Source organism: Zonotrichia leucophrys, chromosome 19, assembly GCF_028769735.1.
Source record: "Zonotrichia leucophrys gambelii isolate GWCS_2022_RI chromosome 19, RI_Zleu_2.0, whole genome shotgun sequence".
NCBI lineage: Eukaryota > Metazoa > Chordata > Aves > Passeriformes > Passerellidae > Zonotrichia > Zonotrichia leucophrys.
The window spans coordinates 3,092,902-3,113,294 of record NC_088188.1 but is presented as its reverse complement, the minus strand read 5'-3'; the positions used below and the strand labels follow the sequence as shown (position 1 = coordinate 3,113,294).

Below are 20,393 nucleotides of genomic sequence, written 5' to 3'. Positions count from 1 at the left end.
ACACCCATACAAGACAGTCCAAATAATTAACATGGAGGAGTCTAAGCTGCTTCCTGCTCCTTAGAGAACATCCCTTTTCTAAAGATCTTTTTCTAAGATCAAGGCTCACCTCTGCTGTGTCTGGACATCCATGACCAGGGAGATGTAACCCTCAATGAGAGAAAAGGAGAAAAAGCGAATATGTCCCGAGTCTTCGTTGCCCACCACTGAGTCTTTTACTCTGAAGAAACAGAAGAGAACTACATTAACTGTGGCTAGAAGAGCACAAAAATGGGTTTTTAAAGCAGATATAGCCAGTGAAACCAGAAATGTTCTTATATTGACTCAGGGAAGTGACACTGAGTTCTGTTGTATTATACTGATTTTATTTTTTTATTTTGCAGGTGGGAAATGATCCAGTCCCCACAACTGACAAAACTCTCCATCCCTTCCTCGAGGTCCCCTCACAAGGAGCTGTGGGCCAGGAGCCATGGGCAGCAAGGGGCAGGAATACAGCCAGCTGTGCATGCTCTGACCCTGTGTGGACATGGACACTGACCACATGGCTACTGTCACCCTCACTCTGAAAAAGCTCAGCTTTCCAAAGCCAGCAGATGTCTTTGGTACCCTCAATCACCTGCTTGGCTTCCACCTCTCAGGACAACACTCTTGGGCCTGTGAAACCTCCCTCCTTTCCTCAGTGCAGAGCACTGGAGCAGCACAAGGCCACAGCAGATCCCTGTGGATCCTCTGGCACCCCAAAGGAGCAATCTGTGCCTCCAGACACTGCACACCTCTCCTGGAAGCCCCAACTCCCTGCAGGACCTGCAGTCTGTGCCTCCAGACACCCCACACCTCTCCTGGAAGCCCCATCTCCCTGCAGGACCTACCCATTGGAGTAAAACATGACATCCATCAGGAGTGTAGCAACAGTGGGAAGGGTATCTGGATCCAGGCTGGTGACACAGAACATATTGCTTGGGCTGGAGAGAGGATGAATGACAGGCCTCTGAACTGAAAGAGAGAACACAGACACACAGAGCTATGAAGCCACATCTGCAGCAGGCTCCTGTCCCATCAGCTGCGCTATCCATGCCCTGGCAAGGGTCACAGAGAAAGCTGACAGTATTTGTAAGGCAGTGCCTCAGTGCTGAAGCCCTGCTGGCTCTCAGACAGGGAATGAGGGGCCTGTGGATGATCTGCTCCTCTGCTGGTCTCCCTAAGGCATAGGGTGAGGCCACCCTGCATACCCTGCCCAGCTCTCTGCTCTGAGGGGCTTTCAGGCCATTGGGTGCATCCACACGATGTGAGGAGCAAGCTAAAGGAGGGACCAAGAGAAACTGGAAAATGGAAAAAAATGTAGGTTTCCACCATTAAAAGGCAGGGCTATGGAAGGCTGTGGTTGCTGGCAGTCCATCCTGCTTTCCCTCATTTCTGGGGACCTATTTAGCCATAATATCTTGAAAAATTAAAACCCAGCTGCCACATAGCAGTTTGTCTGACAGATTGCAGCCAGTGGCTGAGAAGCAGCCAGCATTTAGGCATGCAACCAACAGACCAACACAGCATTTAGGCATGCAACCAACAGAACATCACAGCAAACTGTGGGCTGGTGCATTATCAACATGTGTTCACTCTTCCCTTTCCTGATGCTTTTTTTCTTTAAGATTCATTTTCTTAAACAAGGTGATTGTTAGCTCTTGAGTGATGAAACTGAGTGGCACTTCATAATAACTGATCCCTGCTTTGTCTAGTTATGGGCAAAAAATTACACACATGTCTGTACGCAAGCATATGTTTGAAAGTTGTTCCTTTTCCTGATTGTGCCCTTTGGCTTGATATTTGCTCCTTTAGCCTGCAAACATCCTAAGGGTCTGTACAGCCCTGGGCTCATTGTGGCTTTGATCCTCACAAAACAATCTTCTCTGTGCATCACTGCAATACTTAAACAAGCTTTTAAAGAAGCCATTTTCTTTTGGAATGTTGAGGCATGGAAATATGGGCTATAGACAACATTATTTTTGCAACTGCAACAAACTGTACTTTAACCTTCTGTCCTACCAAAGGCATGTCTTCTCTAGAAAAACTAGCATTGAAAGGCCAAATTCAGCCAAACTTACTAGCACTGCTCAGAAAGTTAAGAACCTACTCAAATCCTTGGTTGTACTCAGAGAGGCTTGTAAGATTGCAATCTTAAGAAAATATTCATCGAAATGCTGAAGGAAGCCAGGAGACAGAACTTCCACCCCATGTGTCAGGGAGACCAAATCCCTGGCCAGCTGGTGCTTACCTAGTTTTGGTTTGACAAATCCATTTGTTACCCCAAAGTCATCAGCAGCCACTGTCTCCCCATTCACTACTCTGAGGATGGTGAACTCGGCAGCCAGCGTGTGCATCACGAAGGGCAGGTCTCGCTCACGCACCTGAGGGGACAACAGCATCATCTGGGCATGGTGTTATGGAATCCTCTGGATATCTGGTATATGGTGTTATCTGGGTATTTTATATTATGGTTTTATCTGGATATGCACCAGAAATGACAAAACCCTGCAGTGGAGGGTACACACCTTTAGGTCACAGCAAAGTGGACACGACTCCTCTTGAGTTACCATTTAGGTGTATCTTTAGAGGAGCACACTGGGTGATATCACTGGCAGTATCAGTAGAATTAAGCACCACAGTGCTTTTATGACTATAAAAAGAATGTGGAGATTTCTAAGTGGGAGATGCTTCACCTCTTTTCCAGCATTGCTGAAACAGCTCAGCACTGCCTGTTCTTCAGTCTTGTTTCCTCAGGAAATAAGGGTATGCCCTGTGTGCAGGCACACACATGTATGTGAGACAGAAAGTCTGTCTGTCTATAACCAAAACAACTTTGGAGCCTCTTGTCCATCATCAGCCAACCTGACAGCAGACACTACATTCTTCTAACGTTCAGAAAACCAATGTCTGAGTGATGGTGGGAAGTGCTGCCAGTATCTCCATTTCAGGAGAGACTGCTGTGGGGGCTCAGCATTCATTAGTCACCAGACAACACATGACAACAAATGCTTCATCCCATGGCAAAAACTCCTGAGATGCCAGAGGGCCTGACTACAAGGAACAGAGCTCTGGGGAAAGCAGAACTTTGGTACTTCTGCCACTCCCAGACAACTCAACAGAACTGTCAAGTCTGACAACTGTCAATTGTCAGTTGACAGATAACCTGTTCCCAGAATTGCCCAACTGAGATAACTCTGCCTGGTCCCCTCATGTGCTCTTACCAGGATGAAGTCTGTCTGATAGGTGGAGAGCATGAACACTGAGATGTTTTGGTCAGCTAGGGGTGCTATGACTGACTTGGCAATTTTGGTCACTCCGATGGGCTGGGAGCTGGAGAAGCCTCCTCCACCAGACACCACGTTGAGGGCAAGCCATGTTGCATCAGCCACGCTCAAGTGTTCCGAGGAAGGAAGTTCTGCAGAGACACAAGGGGAAGACAGAGGTTTGGTTTAGAGGCAGAGAGAGACAGGCCCACCATGTGCCAGTATGAGCTTAGCACAGACCTCAGTGCAAGGAGTGAGAAAAGCCCCCTTATCCCAACCTCCTGGCCCTCCCATGCTGCTCCACAGTTCATACTGTGACACTCCTTCATGTGCTGATTACATCAATTTCCACGGCAGGATTCACACAGATTGTCAAGGACAACACAGAGAACTCAGCAATTCACTTGGATGCCAGTGACCAATTCTGTTGACCTTCCCAAGTGGAAACAGCCTGTGGTGGTTGTGTGGTTACAAAAGGAGAGTGACAATGTGGGTCTAAACAAACTGTGTATTCTACTCCCCTCCACATCATTCCTGACAAACTGTTCATTGCAGGAGCTGCCCATCCCTCACCTGACACCCCAGGCCACACGTTGGGTGTTAAATTAGAAAAGGGAGAAGAAGCAAACCCTTCAATGCAGGGTAGTGTTTCTTCTCACACCAATCACTCAGCTGCGGTAACTCCCCTTTGGGGAAGCACCAGCACAGTCACACCCAACCTGAAGTGGGTAATCTCTGCTAATGGACCATAATGGGCACCACCAGAATAGGATTTGTAACTTGGACCATCAAGAAATCCCCAAAATATCCTATGACTCACATTATTACATCATTCCATTGTGAAGCTCCCCACCCTGGGGGAGGCGCTGAGCATTCCTGCCTGAACCTGAGCTACAGAATCTCAACATCACCACCACCACTGGATGGATCCAGAGGACCAGAACTTCCACAGGAACATGGCTTTTGACTGCAACCATCATTTGACAGGACTGTGATCAGCACCCTGACCAACAGGCTGTACTCTTTGTGCCATTCTTCTCTGTATCATTGCATTTATTGCAATCTTTCTATTAAATTGTAACTCCAACCTGAAATCTCTGTCAAGGTAATTCCATGAGGATTCTCCAGGTGGTTTATTTTTCAAAGCAGCACAGTGGTCTTGGACTTGAATCTCTATCATACAATTTCTCCGAACATTTAACTCAAGCTGTTCTGGCCTCTCTTGTTTCCATTTTCCCACTCTAATCTAAACCCAGATTTTGTACTCCTGCACTGGAGATGGAGGTTGACAGAGCAGCCTGGGCACTATCCCTGGTCTTTGAAGATGCAGAGCAGGCACCCTGTGCATCTGTGGGCTCCTGCCTCCATCTCTAAAGCAGAAGAACCACACAGCTCTGCAAGGGATGGATGGTGTAACACATGTACTTGGGATTACAAAGTAAGCAATAATAGTGCAAAGATAGCACAAATTACTTTGGAAATGGAAAATACAAAGAATAATCCCATTCCACTTGCTTCTAATCTGTTGTGGTTAAGTAGTTAAAAATCTGCAGCTAAACAATTTAATACAAATTATTAACTGTTTTAAAAAACCCTAATGTATTAACAGCCCAGAAAAGCAGATGCAGACTCTGGAATGAAGGCATCCACTGCTCTAGGATTCTCTGGATTTTTTATCCTTTTGGGGGTAAATTATAGAAACAAACAGTTCAGATCCAGAGTAACAAATCCCAGCTAAATCTACCTGGGGTAAGGAACTTGATTTCAGATGCAGATCCAGCCAGCAAGGCCACAGCAGGCATGCCAGGGAGGCAACACTCAGCTCAGAGGTGAGATGCAGCCCAGGAGTCTGAAAGCAGAGCCCAGCATTGCTGCTCCTGCAGCAGCACTCTGGCACTTCAGGCAAGTGCTTGCATGTCTCCATGTCCACACACTCCTGGCTCCTCCATCCTTTCTTTCTCCTTCAATGAGACCTTTGGGAGTTGTTTCTGTACAGCCCCAGACACCCTGTAATAAATTCCTAACCTCACCCTCTCTGAATCCTCAGGCATCCCTTCCCTGAGACACTGACAGCACTGCAAACCCAAAATGATCTGAATAACAAACACATTTTGCTCTCTTCAATAACCTCAATTGTGTGTAGCATAAAAACAACCCTGAGCATACACACTGCAAACAGTGGGGACGCTGAGGCTTCTGCTTCTGCATTTTGATGTTTAGCCTCATAAACCAATGTTTCTTTTTTAATAATCAGAGCTTATGTGGAATGAAAACTAGACACCAGGGAGAGGAGGTAAGTTTGTGCATTAATCAACAGTATGTTATGTCAGAGAGATCTGTGCAAGGTGCTTGAAGCAAATTATTGCAGCAAAATATCATTTTCTCATCAGTTTTTTGCATCACCTCCAAACCCAAGCTTTCTGCATCATCTGCCATGGAGAAGCTGGAGCTCAAAACAACTTCTGCTGAGCTACAAACGTGCCAGGGTCCTGTTCTCACCAAGGGATCCCACCTGCAGCAGGCACATCCAGGTGTGCCCAAGCCCACTAATGACTCACTCCTGGCAGGGAGATCACAGCTCATTCCCTGCTCTATACAGAGGAGATGATATTCCTGCTTTGTACAGGTGATAAGGACTGCAATTCATTAAATACCAGTTTAAACACAATTTTGGGCCAGGGATGTGATGGAAGATGCAGTGTTTTGTGGTGGACAGAGGCATTTTCCCATTCCACTCCAGCAGCAGCTGTGCTGGATGAGCTGCCCCAAGAAGACCCCATCAAGCTCTTCCTCAGGGGGAAGGAAGGCTGATTTGCTCATTGCTCTTGTAACTATTGGGAAGTGTTAATAATTTCTGGGTTTAGGTGTTTAACAGGCCCTATGAAGTATGACAAGGGCCATTGCATTTGCATAAGTAACCTGCTTCTCATGATTCAATTAACTTGGAAAAATATATAGGAAGTGATTGAAATATCAATTTTGGACACTGTTTCCACTAGGCAGCCAGACAGAAAAGTACAGCCCAAATTTAAATGAAACAAACCTAGGATGAAGGCTCACCAAATTCATCTAAATAGCATTAAATAAGGCATGGGATGGTGCTTTGCCCAGGAAGCTGTTGAATGCTGTAAACCCAAAGAGAGCTGAGAACACCAGCTGTAACATCAGCACAGCCTCAGGCAGAGTAAGGCAATAAATAAAGAGCAAAATGAGGAATTGCCACATTCCAGGACCAACCTCATTGGAATGGATGGAATTCAATTCCATCACCACCACTTTCCCCACAGGAGAACAGAGCTCCAGATCCCCCCAGCTTCAGCATGGCCACATCCCTTGTCCTTCCATTGGGCAGAAATCTCTCTGCTGGGCTCTCAGGATCCTCTTGGTTTATCAGAGTGCAGTCACTCCCACTTCTGATTATGGGGGACACCTCAACTCTGGCTGAGAAAGACTTCAGAGATTTGGGCTTTGTTTATTATAATCAGGGTTTTCATTTTGACCTTTCATTGGGATGAAGCCTTAAGATTGTTCTGGTTTTGCTGTGTAAGGCTTTGCTGAAGGCACCAGGAGCCTGCAGGCTCCATAACCATCATTTGCTGTCCAACATGACACCTACCACAGTCTGGAAGAGCAGGATTCCAGACTCAAGCTGTTATTCCATCCATGGTCTCTGGCATGGAACACCACCAGCCTCAACAACAAATGATCATTGTGATAGTCCAGGATGATTTTCCCTGGGTACCAAGTGCTGCTGGTCTCCAAAAGCCTGTGGGGCTGCTCTCCATTGGCACAGGTACCAAGTTAATGCCAGGCCCTGTGCAAACCAAACCCAGGCAGCATGTCCAATAACATTTAGGATGTGAGTAACTGCTTATTCACAGCACAGATGATTTACAAGGTATGGAGCCTGTCCAGAGCCTCACTGGCAGCCACAGCTGAAGGAGAGGAGTCTCCCCAGCACATCACCCTGGCATGTGAGGTGCTGACTATCACAGTGGCCATAATTGGCTCCTGAGCTCCAATAATCAATACCATTTCCAAGGAGGACAACAAACATTGGCTGAATCCCAAATAGGATTGAATTGCTGCTGCTGGAGCATTATGCAATGCTGTAAATACTGTGAGCTGCTGCTCCTAAAATATCCTGGGAGGATGCTGGGATGATGGTGAGATTCCAGCTTGTGGGTCTTTGCAAGCAGCCAAGGAAGTCACAGAGAGCAGAGAAGGAAGATCTCCAGGTTTACAACCCTGACCAGAGTCAGTCTGATTGTCAGTTTGCTATCAGTTTGCACAGTATTAGAAAAATAACATTCTTTCTGCCTACCTTTTCCACCCTGAAGACCCCTCAGTTTCAAACACCCTGCATAGCAGGAGGCACAGCACTGGGAGAGAGCCCTACCTCTCCAAAAGAACAGTGGAAAATGTGCAAAATGCTCTGAGAAAGGGCAACACCACCAGAACTTTTTTCCTTTTCTGTACTTAGTTTAAATGGGTTCATATTTCTCATGATAAGGTTATAGCTAAGGTGGAAATAACTGGAAAATGCCCGGTTCCACAACAGAAATGCATTTCACCGACCCACACCAAGAGTTGGGTGAGTCCTGTACTGCACCCTGCTAACTCCCTTCCCCTCACAAAGACACTCTGTGAATTGTTTTCTGTGGACTCTTCCAACTTTGCAGCAATCAGACATCTCTCAGTTTCCAAGTGAAACTGTAGATACATCATGGATTTATCACAGTGCCTGGAGGGAAATGAAGACCCTCAGCTGGTTCCCTCCTTTGGTGTGGTATGTTGGATCATCTCCTAAGCATTTATCTTCACTCAGTACACAAACTTTACATTATAGCTCAGTGCTCTGAGGGATGTGCTACTCCCTGGTTTCTTCTGGTACTCTGAACAAAGCAATTGCTCATTTGATTCATCATTATGAGACTTATGTTTCCAGCCACAGTTAACTCCAAATATTAAGAAATAATGAAATTAAAAAATATTATGGACTTTCTGATCAGTGTTCTGGCTTTAGAAACCTTACACTGTAATTATTTCACCTTTCATAGTTTCCCTCTGCAAAAATGGCAGGGAGAGTCTGGCTTGCACTAAAAAGATAGAGAAAAAGGCTCCTGCAATAACAGGACCCAGCAGTAAGTCATTAAAAATATAAATGCTGCCAACTGCAGAATTCATGATAAACTGGGAGAGCTGTTGCCCAATGCCACCAAGTGGCAACACAGTTTATATGTACATATTGGATTGGAGGCACTTGAGATGGCAGTTCATGTTTGGAGTCAGGTGTTTATTATTTCTTATCAGTAAAACACTCTCACTACTGTGAGTTCAGCAGCCTTTCATGAGCAAAGCACAAAATGGCAAACTCTTGTTACAAGGTCTTTTAAGACTAAACCATCCAATTAAGAAAGGACACCTGGATTATCTTCCCTTTTAACCCAATAACTGATCCCAAAGAGATGCAATGCAGACTTTTCTGTCCATTTACAAAACATCACCCAAACCCATTAAGAGGAAGGAAGAAGAAGGTAAAGAAGAACAACCTCTCTCCATCCTAAAACCTCCATCTTGCTTCATATCTATTTCTATATTCTAAAAACCCCAAGTCTAAGTTTTCCACCCTGTGATATTACACACTTATAACCAACTACACACCTGTAATCACAGTGCTATTAATCAATTTTGGAAGGCTTCTCCACAGCCTCAGGTCAAATGCAGTGTTCTCTTGTGGGTCTGTGCCTTCAAGCACAGAAAGTTTAAAATTCTCAGGGTTCTAACAGGAAGAGATGTCTCCAACCAGAGCAGTTTGCTCCAAGCCCTGTCCAAGCAAGCCCTGACTGTGCCCAGGGATGGGGCATCCAGCACCTCTGGGCAGCAAGGGAGGCTGTGCCAGAGGCAGGGATGGGATTTGGCTCTGCAAACAGGACCTGAGCACGAGGAGTGCAGTGCCCTCAGCAGCACATCTCTGCCTGCAGGGTGCTCAGGCTCACACACAGAGCCAGCAGTGAGACACCCAGGGCACAGCAGGGATTTTTAAAGCTCCACACCTTCATTGGATAACGAGTGCTACCAGCAAATGTGACAGCAGGTTTCTCCAGGATCACAGCAACAGGGACAGAAGACAAGGGAGTCCTCTAAGCCCTTTGCTGGAGGGACAGACAAACATATTCTTTATTTTATAAAAATTAGTAGATTCAAACTTCAATTTCTGTGTCTTTTTTGCTCTTTGTGCATCTCAGATTTGCTCCTAATGCACCTGGGCATCTCTGCAGGACTGGATCCACAGCCAGGGAACCTTGCTACCTCTGACTATATGCTTCAGTGTTTCTGACACTTTCTCCTAACAGAGCATGCAAAACTGAGAGGGGTTTTTTTATTCCAAATACCCTCAACAGGGAAGCTGTGAAAGCTGTCATCTCATTTTCCTATTTAGCTTTTATCCCACTCACACAACTGTCAAAAGAACATTGTTAAGTTCATAAACTCACACACTCTGCAGTGAGGAAGTAACAGATTGACATTTTATATATCTGGCCTCAATGTTTCTGTGCCTCAGTTTCCTACCTATAAAGTGGGTACCAACCCCCTATTTCTTCTAAATCTTGCTCTCAGGCACCAGCTGAGCTGTTCAGCAGAGGTTTAAATACACCGCACAACTGAAGCATTTCACAGCTAACACAAAGCAGCATGGAAAATTCCTGCACAAAGATCTGAATGTCTAAAAACAGCTCAGAATGGGAGGGGACTGGGAAGTTTAGTTCTGACCTCTCTGAGCATCTTTGCTTTGTCTCTGAGGGAGGCAGCTGTTTGTGCTAATGCTATTCCAGGGATAATCAGGTAGCTTTGAAAAGCAAAGGTCTCTTATTTTCCACTATCAAGACCATAAAAGACAAACAGGCAGAGGAAGAGAGAGAAAATGAAAAGAAGTAAGCAAGCAAGAATGCACTCTAGGGAAAAGCCAGCACCCTGAGCCTGTCCAAGCCCCACTCTGAGCTCTGAGCAGCTGCCTCCAGTGCAGAGCAGCCCTCCCCAAGCCCACACCTCCTAGGAGTGTTCCCAAAGCAACTTCAAACAGTGCATCTTCCCTCACTTCTTGCATGACATTTATCTTGTACTACTCCTTGTTACAGATTTTCTTTCAATTTATGGAGTAATTAACTCTAAAGGCTATTTATGGATTACACTAGAATGGGTGAATGTAGCCAGTGCAATTTTCTCATGTTGTCCTGACAATTCAATACAAGCTCTACCCAGTACAATAACCAGCTTGAAATTTCAACTATTCAGTGAATAGGACAAATTACACACACAGGGAATTACACATGTACTCTGGGTCCTATGTGCATTTAATGGAAACCACTGTTACAGCCACAAACAAGGGAGTCCTCTGAGCCCATTACTGGAGAGAAATGATAACCACATTCATGCCACCTTTATTTTATAAAAATTAGTAGACTCAAAAATCTGCTTCAAAGAGCACTGAGGTCACCCAGGGAATTTTTTCAAGCCCTGTTCTTAAAGAGAGAGAGAAATGACTCCTAACTAGACACATCAAGGGATTTAATCCTGGGTATTTACAGCCACCTCAGCAGCTACAGCAGACACTGTATCAGCTTCACTGCCCATACAATCTGCAGGGGTAAGTGAATATTCTGAAACAGATGGAAACTTTGGATGTAGAGTATCTACTTCTCCTAAGCTGTCCCATGCACTACCCCCCAGATCACAACTATTTCTGCAGCCACTCTGATCCAGCAGCTCCTGAGCAAGGGCTTTATAAAAAAAATTAGGGAAGAGAGACTACACTGCTGTAAAGCTTCTCCACTGTTATACATCAGCCCACATATCTGCATGAGATAGCAAAGTCTGCATGAAAGCACTGGAGGTGTCACGTTCAAAGATGGAGAAATCTGTATTTTTACCACTAATGGTACAGCTACAAAGACACCCCAGGCACAATGTCTGTGCCCTGGGATGAAGCAGGAGGACACTGTGGAGCTGCTTCTCTTGACCTGTGTGGGAACACAGGCACCACTTTCTCAGCAGATGTTACAGAATCCTCACCTCTGCTGGCATGGACACACAGCCTTCACAGATTTTGAGGAATGGGATGAGGTAGATCCTGAGGTGTGGCACTGTCCTAGAAAGTTTAGCAGCTAATCTGCTCAAAGCAGCAGAAGTGGGAATGTATTTATGCTGGCTGCAAAGCTGGCAAAGGAGCATGTGCTGATTGAAATGATTTTTTCTGCTCAGCATGTCCTCAGCTATATTTGTACAGAGCAGAGATGACGCCATGTGGCTGACTGATCTATTTACACCTCTGGAGTTCCTTGCTCATCCCCATCCCGGTTCCTCAGTTAAGGGTGCAGACATGAATTTGGGATAGTTCCAGAATCCAATATGCCTGGCACACCACTGGGACTGGACAAAGCAGTGACTTTTATCTAAAATAAGCTCTTCAGGATCTCTCTCCTGAAAACAGGCAAGCAGAGGAAACTGAAAAGCCCATTTCTGGAGGAGAGCTAAAATACAGTGAATGTTATTGCTAAAGTGTGTTGTGAAAGCAAAAAGCAGCAATAGCCAGATTAATACTCTGCTGCTCTTGCTGACTGTAGGAAGCAGAGGCAAGAAATGTGCTGCATTTATAAATGCACCATTTCTGTGCAGTTTTTTTCTCTTTCTTCCAGACTTTTTTAGATTTTTGCCCAGCTGGATTCTGGCTTGATGTTTAAGTAGAGCTGCAGGCTGTTTCACAGGTGCCTTGTCCCTGCCAGACAGAGACAATCCACGTGCAGCAATGCTGGGGCAGTGGCAATGGCTGCAAGTGGATGCTGTGAGTCTGTAACTGTGGGGTGGCCCTACAAGAATTGTTGGATTAAACCCTTTTTGGACTTAGAGGTGGAATAACTGAGATGCATTTTTAAACCTTTATTTTTAAAACTTTTATTCTATTTTCAGTCTCATGTGGAGGGGGAGACAATACAGATATTATATTTTGCGCTATTACAATCAGAAACCCACTATTTCTTTATTACAATACATTATAAGCATTTTTTGGCTTATTACTGATTTACCTGTCTTATTCTGTCACTACTTTGTGAGGCGTTCTTGAGCAAATCTCATCCTCTCCCATCACTGTGCCTCCCTTCCACATTAAATATTTGGTTGCCAGAGTCCTCCTCTCCTGCACAAAATAACTATGTGAAATATTGGCATCACAGAGCATTGTGGCTCCTGGGTGTTACAAAACCAGCCAAAATAAAGTTCAGGAGGTGTGATCTGGCCAGCCACCCTTGTGTACGTAAAGGAAGCAGTTCTGCTTTGCTTGTGTGCTGGTATTTCCATTTAATGCTGTTTTCCCAAAGCCTCTGTGTCTGCAGCAGGGTGGCACCCAGAGCCATGCCCAGCAGTGCCTGTGGCAGTGAGGGGAGGGGTGTCCTTGCCTCTCCTATCCCTCTGAAGTGGGGAAAACCCAAGCAGTTCCTCTTTCTTCATTAGGCTCCCATCTAAACCCAAAACAAGTGACTCTGTTGGTCCTCATCTGGACAGCAGCTGGATCAAAGAAAAGCCAGAATTTCCCAAGGGGAAAAGAATATGTTTGCAATGCAAGTTCCCCTTGCAGGAGACAGCTATTCAGCCATGTGAAACACAATGTATTTCCTTTAAAATCAGCATATATTCCTCCAAACCTCAGCTTCCCCACCTTCAAGCAAAGAATCAGCATCCCTGTGTTGACAAAGAGTTGACCTCAACAACCACCAAGTGCTGCACTGCCACAGGCAGAGGCCACAAACACCACCCAGAGTCTCTGCCTGTCCTGCACTGAGCCAATACCCAAGCAGTGGAAGTTCTACATATCTGCCAGACCTGCTGCAGCTGAAGCTGCCTCACTAAAGGCTCCCAGTACAAATCTCTGAATACCCACAAGAACTCATGTGCCCATTCCTTTTCCTGCCCTGGCTCAAGTATTTAATATCCAATGAGTGTTTGCATGGGGTTTGGCAGGGGTTTTGCTGCTGTTGTAATTTTCTCCTGGCCTTGTGGAAGCCTTCCTGTGGTCCTTCACCTGGGACTGACATGAAGGCTGCAACAAGCAGAAAAGTCAGGTGCAGCTGTGTGCTGGTGGGTACACAAGACTGGTGTTCCTGGAAATGCTGCTGCTCCTGTGTTCTGCCACACTGAGGGTCCTGTGCCCATCCTGGGTCACTCCAGAACCACAGGCAGGTCTCAGGCAGGGAAAAGAGGAAGAAATGCCATTTTTAACAGTCATTAACTTTCCACAAAAACATCATGCTCCCTTCAGAGGAGTGAGCGTCCTCACTGGGGCTGGGTGACCATCTGCAACCACGGCCTTCAGCAGCACACAACCTTTGTCATTTGGGATGTTTTGAAGATACTGGTCTGATTATTCCTGTCACTGTTTGGAACAGGAAGATCTCATGTTTTGCTAAATGCCTGCCTACCCCTTGGTCGACTTAAAGGATGTGGAGGAGAAGACTTCCCTGCTGGAGATGTTCTGGATACACAACTCTCACTCAGCACACAGAGACAGAGCAGAGGCAGTTCCAACAGTGCCCAGTGACAGACATCCATTACAGGTCCATTTCTCTGGTGTTCCCATCCTGCTCTGAGACTACAGAATCGATCCATAGCACCACCCAAATAATTACTTCAGTTCAAAAGGGACTTTCAGGACAGTGCAGACATATTTGCATGTCTGTGGACAAGTCTCAGAGAAACCTGGGAGTGATGCCTACCCCCACCCCTCACCACCATAAGAATTATACTTGTTGTCTTCCTGTCATCTGAGCCCATCATCATCAAATACCAAGACCCTTCCCAGCTGTCAGCTGAGCTCTGATGTGTTCCCATCCCCTGACACTGCCAGGCATGCAGGTGACTTGGGGTGGTGCTAGGAAAAGGATTCACAGCAGTTCAGCTTCCAATTTGTGAGATGTCTTTCTATTCCCCTTCTCCTACTCTCTGTGAATTTGTGGATGAACAGAGAGGATATTCAGCAGTATTTGAACTGGGAAAATATTTCCTTGGCTGGGAGGTATCAAATTATTCCTGAGGTGTCATCAACCTGCCACTTCTGAAAAGCCAAGCATGGAGCTGTAAGGGCTGCACACACTCACTCAGGCAGATCCTCCTTTTCTATAGATGAATTCCTTAGAGCAATGGCTGAGTCACTCCAGCCAGCCCCCTTCAAAGGCATGGTGGGAGAGATGCTAGCAGGATTGAACCTTCCTTCCCCTCCTGCCAAAACAAGGGTCAGGATCTACCAATAATGTGCCTTGGACTCAGACATAATAATAATAGAAAATTGAATAATAGAAAACTCCTGTTTGGATAGAGATGCTTCTCTTCCTGGATTAATAATGACTACTGACTCCCTCTTCCCTCCCAGCCCTCTGCCTGGTTGCCTGCCACTTCAGACCTTCCTTTCCCTTTCCCTTTCCTCTCAACCTGCAGCATTTCACCCAAAGGGGTCTGAGGCATGGGCAGCTTATCTGAGTCTGTGAAGGGGCTGCTTTTCTGAAGGAAGACAAGTGCTACATTTTTCAAAATCTCCTTATGATTCAGGGGTAGACAACTGCTCCTCGTTTCTAGTTACACACACAGCACCTGCAGACAAGCCTGCCTGCAGAGATGGGGTTGCAAAGCTCATCCCCCCCTGCTCTGGGGGTTCCTGCAGGTGCAGCCCTGCCAGCACCTCAGCAGTGCTCCCCTAACCCCATCCTGCTCTCCACACCAGCCTTACCCTGGGTAAGAAAAACAACCACTGATTTCATTTAAAAACACAAAAACATGTCTTCCAGGTAAATTGAACCAGTGCATACAAGCTGGAGAGAGAAGTGAATGCAGATGAGGTTTTTTTTTACCTCACCTCCTCCCACCAGTGCAGGGAGTTGGTAACATTACATCATCCCACACCCCCGCCCCTCGGATCAAACCCTGCAAAGGCACAGCTTCTGCTGAGGCTGCTGGAAGCAATAGCCAGGAAAATTAACTCTCTGCTGTGCAGGATGCACTTCCCAGTGGCCAGCAGTGACCCAGTGCTGGATTTTGTGGTCAGCTGTTACAGACAGGGATGTCTGAATCCTCACAGTGCAACCCCAGCAACCTCTGCTCCCAAGTATTTATCCAGCCAAACAAGTATTTTTATAACTGGACAAAGAGTCTGAGCTGCTCCCAGTCTGTTCCAAATGCAGGACTGAAGATGAGCAGAGAAGCCACCTGATACCTCAGGGACTAGGCTGAGAGTTTTGATAGAGGGACACAATATGACAGAGCAGGATTATCCATTTCCACCCACAGAACCGGGTACTGTTAGTGCCAATTTCCTCCAGCCCCACGTGGCCTGAGAGAGCAGCCTCTGGCTGAGGCAGAGGCACAGGAATCTTACTGAGAGCAACACAAAAGCTTTTCTTTGCAGGAAATTAAAAAGCAAGGAAACAAACATCAGCACTTGCGCAAGCCCCAGCCTGGCTCAGACGGAAAATTACCTTGAGACTGTTTGTGTTCCAGATCAATGGATCAGCTGCAGTGCGGGGCAATTAGCACCTTCAAATTATTCAGCAAGCCAAGGGGTGGGAATTTAAAGGGAGATGGTGAGGGAAGGGTGAGAGCAAGTAGGAATGACAATAAATTTTTCTGGGTAGAAAAGTCAACACCTGGTGCTGCCTGAGCCCAAGCTACAGTGTGAGTGCTGGCTGTTGGATGCTTTTAAAACCAGGCAAATGGGGGACAGAGGGAACTGGAGGGGCTGAGATTAGATCCTGGGAATGGGTATATGGCCTGAACATGGAAAGCAGAGCACACTTTTTCTGTCTACAAATAAAGGTATCTCCCTAGTTACACTATAAGCCTGTTTTCTGCTGCACCTAGCACTCCAAGCAAGGCAGAAGTGCTCTGTAAACAGATCCTCTCATGTGAGGTGGGAGGGCACAAGGTGCAAACTGGCCACTCAACACTTCAGGCAGGCATCAGCTTGGTCAGGGCTGGCTCCAGGTCTGTGAGCAGGCTCAGGACCAGCTCCCTTCAGAGGAGTGAGCATCCTCACAGGGGCTGGGTGGCATCTCCAACCATAGTCTGCAGCAGCACACAACCTTTGTCACTTGGGATGTTTTGAAGATACTGGTCTGATTATTCCTGCCACTGTTTGGAACAGGAAGGTCTCATTCTTTCCAGTGTGCTGACATAGCAGCATGCCTTGCTGCTGCTCTCAGAGAAGGAAGGAGGGAGGGAAGCAGGGATGATGGTGGCTTGTTCCAGTGTGACCTCTTTCACAGCCCTTCTTTACAAAACTAACATCTCCAAACATCCAGGAGAAATGAGGCATTGCTCAGGTGGGCCTTGTTACCCAACCACAGGGACAAGAAGGAATCCCCTTCTCTTCATGTGCTGGGGAAGCACATGTGGCCTTGCTATGGGACATGGGGGCTTTCTGCACTGCTCCTGAGCATGAACCCATAAAACAGGTATCAGAGACACAGCTAGGATTAAACCACATGAGCAAACCCTGCTCCTTTCCAACAGGTCTCCATGCTTCTATTATTAATCCAGGAAGAGAAGCATCTCTACCCAAACAGGAACTTTCTATTATTCAATTTTCTATTATTATTACATCTGCATCTAATCTGAGTGCAAGGCAAGCTACTGCAAAACTGTTAGAGGCACTGATGCTCTTAACACTTTGAAATCATGCTCATCTGATAAGGCACTGAGAGAATTATGCGAGTAAACAAAGCTGGAGCTGATAAGGACCATGAGAGATAGAGCACACCAGGTATTTATGCTGGGATGGAGAGAAGGCAGGAGCAGTGCCCAGCACAGCCTCACTAGCACAGCCAGCTGAGGGCAGGGCAGGGCAGGGCAGGGAGGGCAGGGCAGGGAAGGGCAGGGAGGGAAGGGAAGGGAAGGGAAGGGAAGGGAAGGGAAGGGAAGGGAAGGGAAGGGAAGGGAAGGGAAGGGAAGGGAAAGGAGCCTAGCTCAGGCACTGAGCACTGCAGCCCATGACAAGGAACATTACACAGCAGGATGCGAGCGCTGCTGCTCACAGCAGGAATCTGAACATTAACATTTCATCACAGCACTTCCTTCGTCAGGATACAGAGAGATGGAGGTGGAGCACAGGCTAGAAACCACGGATAAAACCAACCAGGATAGAAGAATTAGCTGAAAATGAAGCAAACAGGACACAGAAGGGTTTTTTCTTGCCTCTGCATAGTTGGATGAGGCTTGGCAAAACCTGAGTCCTCTCTGCATTGCCTGTGGATAACACTGGTGTTCCTGAGACAGCCAGGCTTTTGAGTAATCCAGTGCTAAGTGCCATCAAAAATAGCAGCATTAGTAGTAATTAAAAATGGGATGCTTTCAACACCAGGCAGTGTGCTTTGGAGGCAGCCAGTTAACCCAAACAGGGTTATGACAGCTCAGGATTTTACATCTTTATTTCCACCCTGGGATCAGTGCACACAGTCTTGGAAGAAATGGGCACAAAATTCACTTATGTCAAGATGGTTCTGAGTGGAACCATCTTGGTTCCAAGTGGAAGTGTATTTTTCCCCTGCTTCTCCAGAACAGCCAAGATAAATACAAATATGGAAAGGGACTGACATTGGAAAGCAGGAGCCTTCTTGGAATGGAAAACATGACCCCTTTTCCTCTGAATTATTATAACTTTGAAATTAAGGGGGTTTTCAGGCAAAGCTATGGGAAACAACAGTTCTTTTACTGGAATATGTGTGTATAACAAACAAGCAAACAGCAGCAGCAGCGCAGGCCCAGCCCGGCCTTGTCCTGCTGCAGAGCAGGGCCCTTCCCCTGGGTGCAGTTCTGGGCACGGCCGCCAGGGGCGCTGCGGGCTCCGGGCGGGCAGGGACTCCCCCGGGCCGGCAGGGGGCGCTGTGGGCCGGGCCCGGGCAGCACACGGTGATGGCGGCCGGGCTGGATGGCGGAGCTGGGCTGTAGCAGGAGCTCGGCAGCTGGAGCTGGCACTGCCTGCTGTTCCCACAGGCCAGGAGTGTGGGCTCAGTGTAGCAAAAACCCAGAGCAGTGGCAGAAAAAACGGCAGGGGCTGGGCAGCAGCAGACCGGCTCCTGAACGGGCTCAGGGATCCCCTCAGGCACCCCCTCAGGTTTCCCCTGAGGCACCCCACAGATGGTGAAAGTCCCTTTTTAGTGAGGCAGAGCCTTGATAAGGTACAATGGCCACTCTTATGAGCAGAGCTGCGCTCACGTTAGAAGAAAGGCAGCAGACAGAACCCCGCAGGTGTGGGGAACTCTCCCCCCAGCGACCACAGCCTGTCTCCCCTATGGATGCCAAGAAAACAAGAACGGGCTGGGAGCTCCATCCAACCCCTTTCCCAATTCAGTGTAGCAAAAACCCAGAGCAGTAGCAGAGGCACAGCAGGGCTGGGCAGCAGCAGCCCAGCTCTGGAACAGAGCCAGGAAAGGCTCCCTGGGATTGGGAAAGGGCTCTGGGATCCCAGATTTCCTGCTGATGGTAGAAGAAAGGCAGCAGAAAGAACCCCACAGTGGTGGGAACTCTCCCCACAGCCACCCCAGGCTGTCTCCCCTGTGGATGCCAAGAAAACAAGAGTGGGCTGGGAGCGGTAGGGGGATAGAACATAAGTAAATAAAGGTAGTATAGAAAGTAATCTTACGCCCTAAAGAGTCACAGCTGAGCCAATTATTAGAGACTGGGAACAGGCCTGATGTTAACAGGCCACACCTGTAGCCAATCAGAAGAGTGTTATAAAAGAGTGAATTGGTTGGTTGAGAGGACTGTTGGCTGCTGTGAGGAAGAGTCAATGCCTAGAGGAGCTGCCTACAAGAAACATCAAGGAGGTACAAAACTCTAGCAACATGGAACTCTTGCACTACAATGACAACAAGGAGGTCCATCCAACCACCTTTTCCAGCCCAATTCTTGTTGTATCTCTGCCCCTCCATGAGAAACCCCCCCAGATAAGAGAGCAGCCAGCCACAGCCTTTCCAAGCAAACTTTTTTTGTCTCTCTGAATTACCTGGTTGCAATTGTCTCTTAGCAACAAAAAATGGGAGAAAATTTTCTAAGAGAAAAAAAACAAAAGGAGAACTCCTAAACCCCAACACCCACACAGTGCTCAGAACAAGCATTTACTGCATAGGTGAAAATACCCTGCAAAAGCAGTTTTGTTCAGGGGAATGGGAGTGGTGAAGAACTTGACAGCTTATTTGTGGGAAATTAGAGATAAACCCAAAATACAAGGAAACCAGAAGGGTTGAAGTGGGAACCTCCTAAATGGAAGAAGCAGTTGGGTTGTGGTGGTCTGCTAGCACAAAAACATATCACATAGTTGTGTTCATCACTAGACAATGCTCCTCCAGAGAACACGTAAGCACACAGCTATGCTCTCTCCTCCTGACTAGCCCCATTTTCAGGGAGTAGCTGCCTTGTAGGACAGTTTGTCTTCAGGCCACACATGTGAGTTGGCATCAGAAGCATTTGTCCCCTTTTTGACCCCAGCAAATTGGTTCATTCTATTTATGCATTTCTGATCCGTAACCCACAACAGAGGTTTTTGGCACTGTTGCTGGAAGGTCAGGGAAGGATCACAGAAGAGCAAGTCCCAGGCACAGAGCACTCACAGAGCATAATCCATCAGCTGCCTCCACCAGGAATTTGCTATGTTTTGAATTCAAAGAATCTCTTTCAAAAACAAAAAACCCACTCAGGCATTGATGCCAAGATGGGAAGCTGGCAGCCCAGAGCTGGTGGAACAGCACAGGGAGGATCCCACATTCAGACAGGGCAGCCACCCTTAGAGAGATGCTCAGCTACAAGAGCTGTGAGGAGCTCTCGTGAGAGGAGATGGGAGTGGGATGGGAGGAGTTGGAAAAGGCAGATTCATGCATGAAGAAAAACACTCTGAGAAGGGCTTTGCTCCTGCCTGGCACTGAGGACACTGCTGGGCAGCCTGTTTATCAGCACTCCTGCCTGGAGCAGGACAAGTGCTGCAGAGCTGATAGGGAGCTAAGAACCATTCCCTGGATTTCCTTCTCCCTCCAAGGACCGTGTAAGACATTTCAAACTTGGACCCTTCTTCCTTGA

At 47.0% G+C, this 20,393-nt stretch overlaps 1 protein-coding gene across 2 annotated transcripts in view; it reads right to left on the bottom strand.

The window, feature by feature from the left end:
- The window catches only part of CASTOR2 (cytosolic arginine sensor for mTORC1 subunit 2), a 121,665-nt gene that overhangs the window by 8,364 nt on the left and 92,908 nt on the right, over window positions 1–20,393 (bottom strand). For both annotated transcript variants that reach the window (XM_064729437.1, XM_064729438.1), the window contains 4 exons: window positions 3,243–3,436; window positions 2,270–2,402; window positions 870–993; window positions 110–220 (listed from right to left, as the gene is read on the bottom strand). In XM_064729437.1, the coding sequence (XP_064585507.1) occupies window positions 110–220; window positions 870–993; window positions 2,270–2,402; window positions 3,243–3,436 (562 nt within the window). The remainder of the gene's footprint in view (window positions 1–109; window positions 221–869; window positions 994–2,269; window positions 2,403–3,242; window positions 3,437–20,393) is intronic.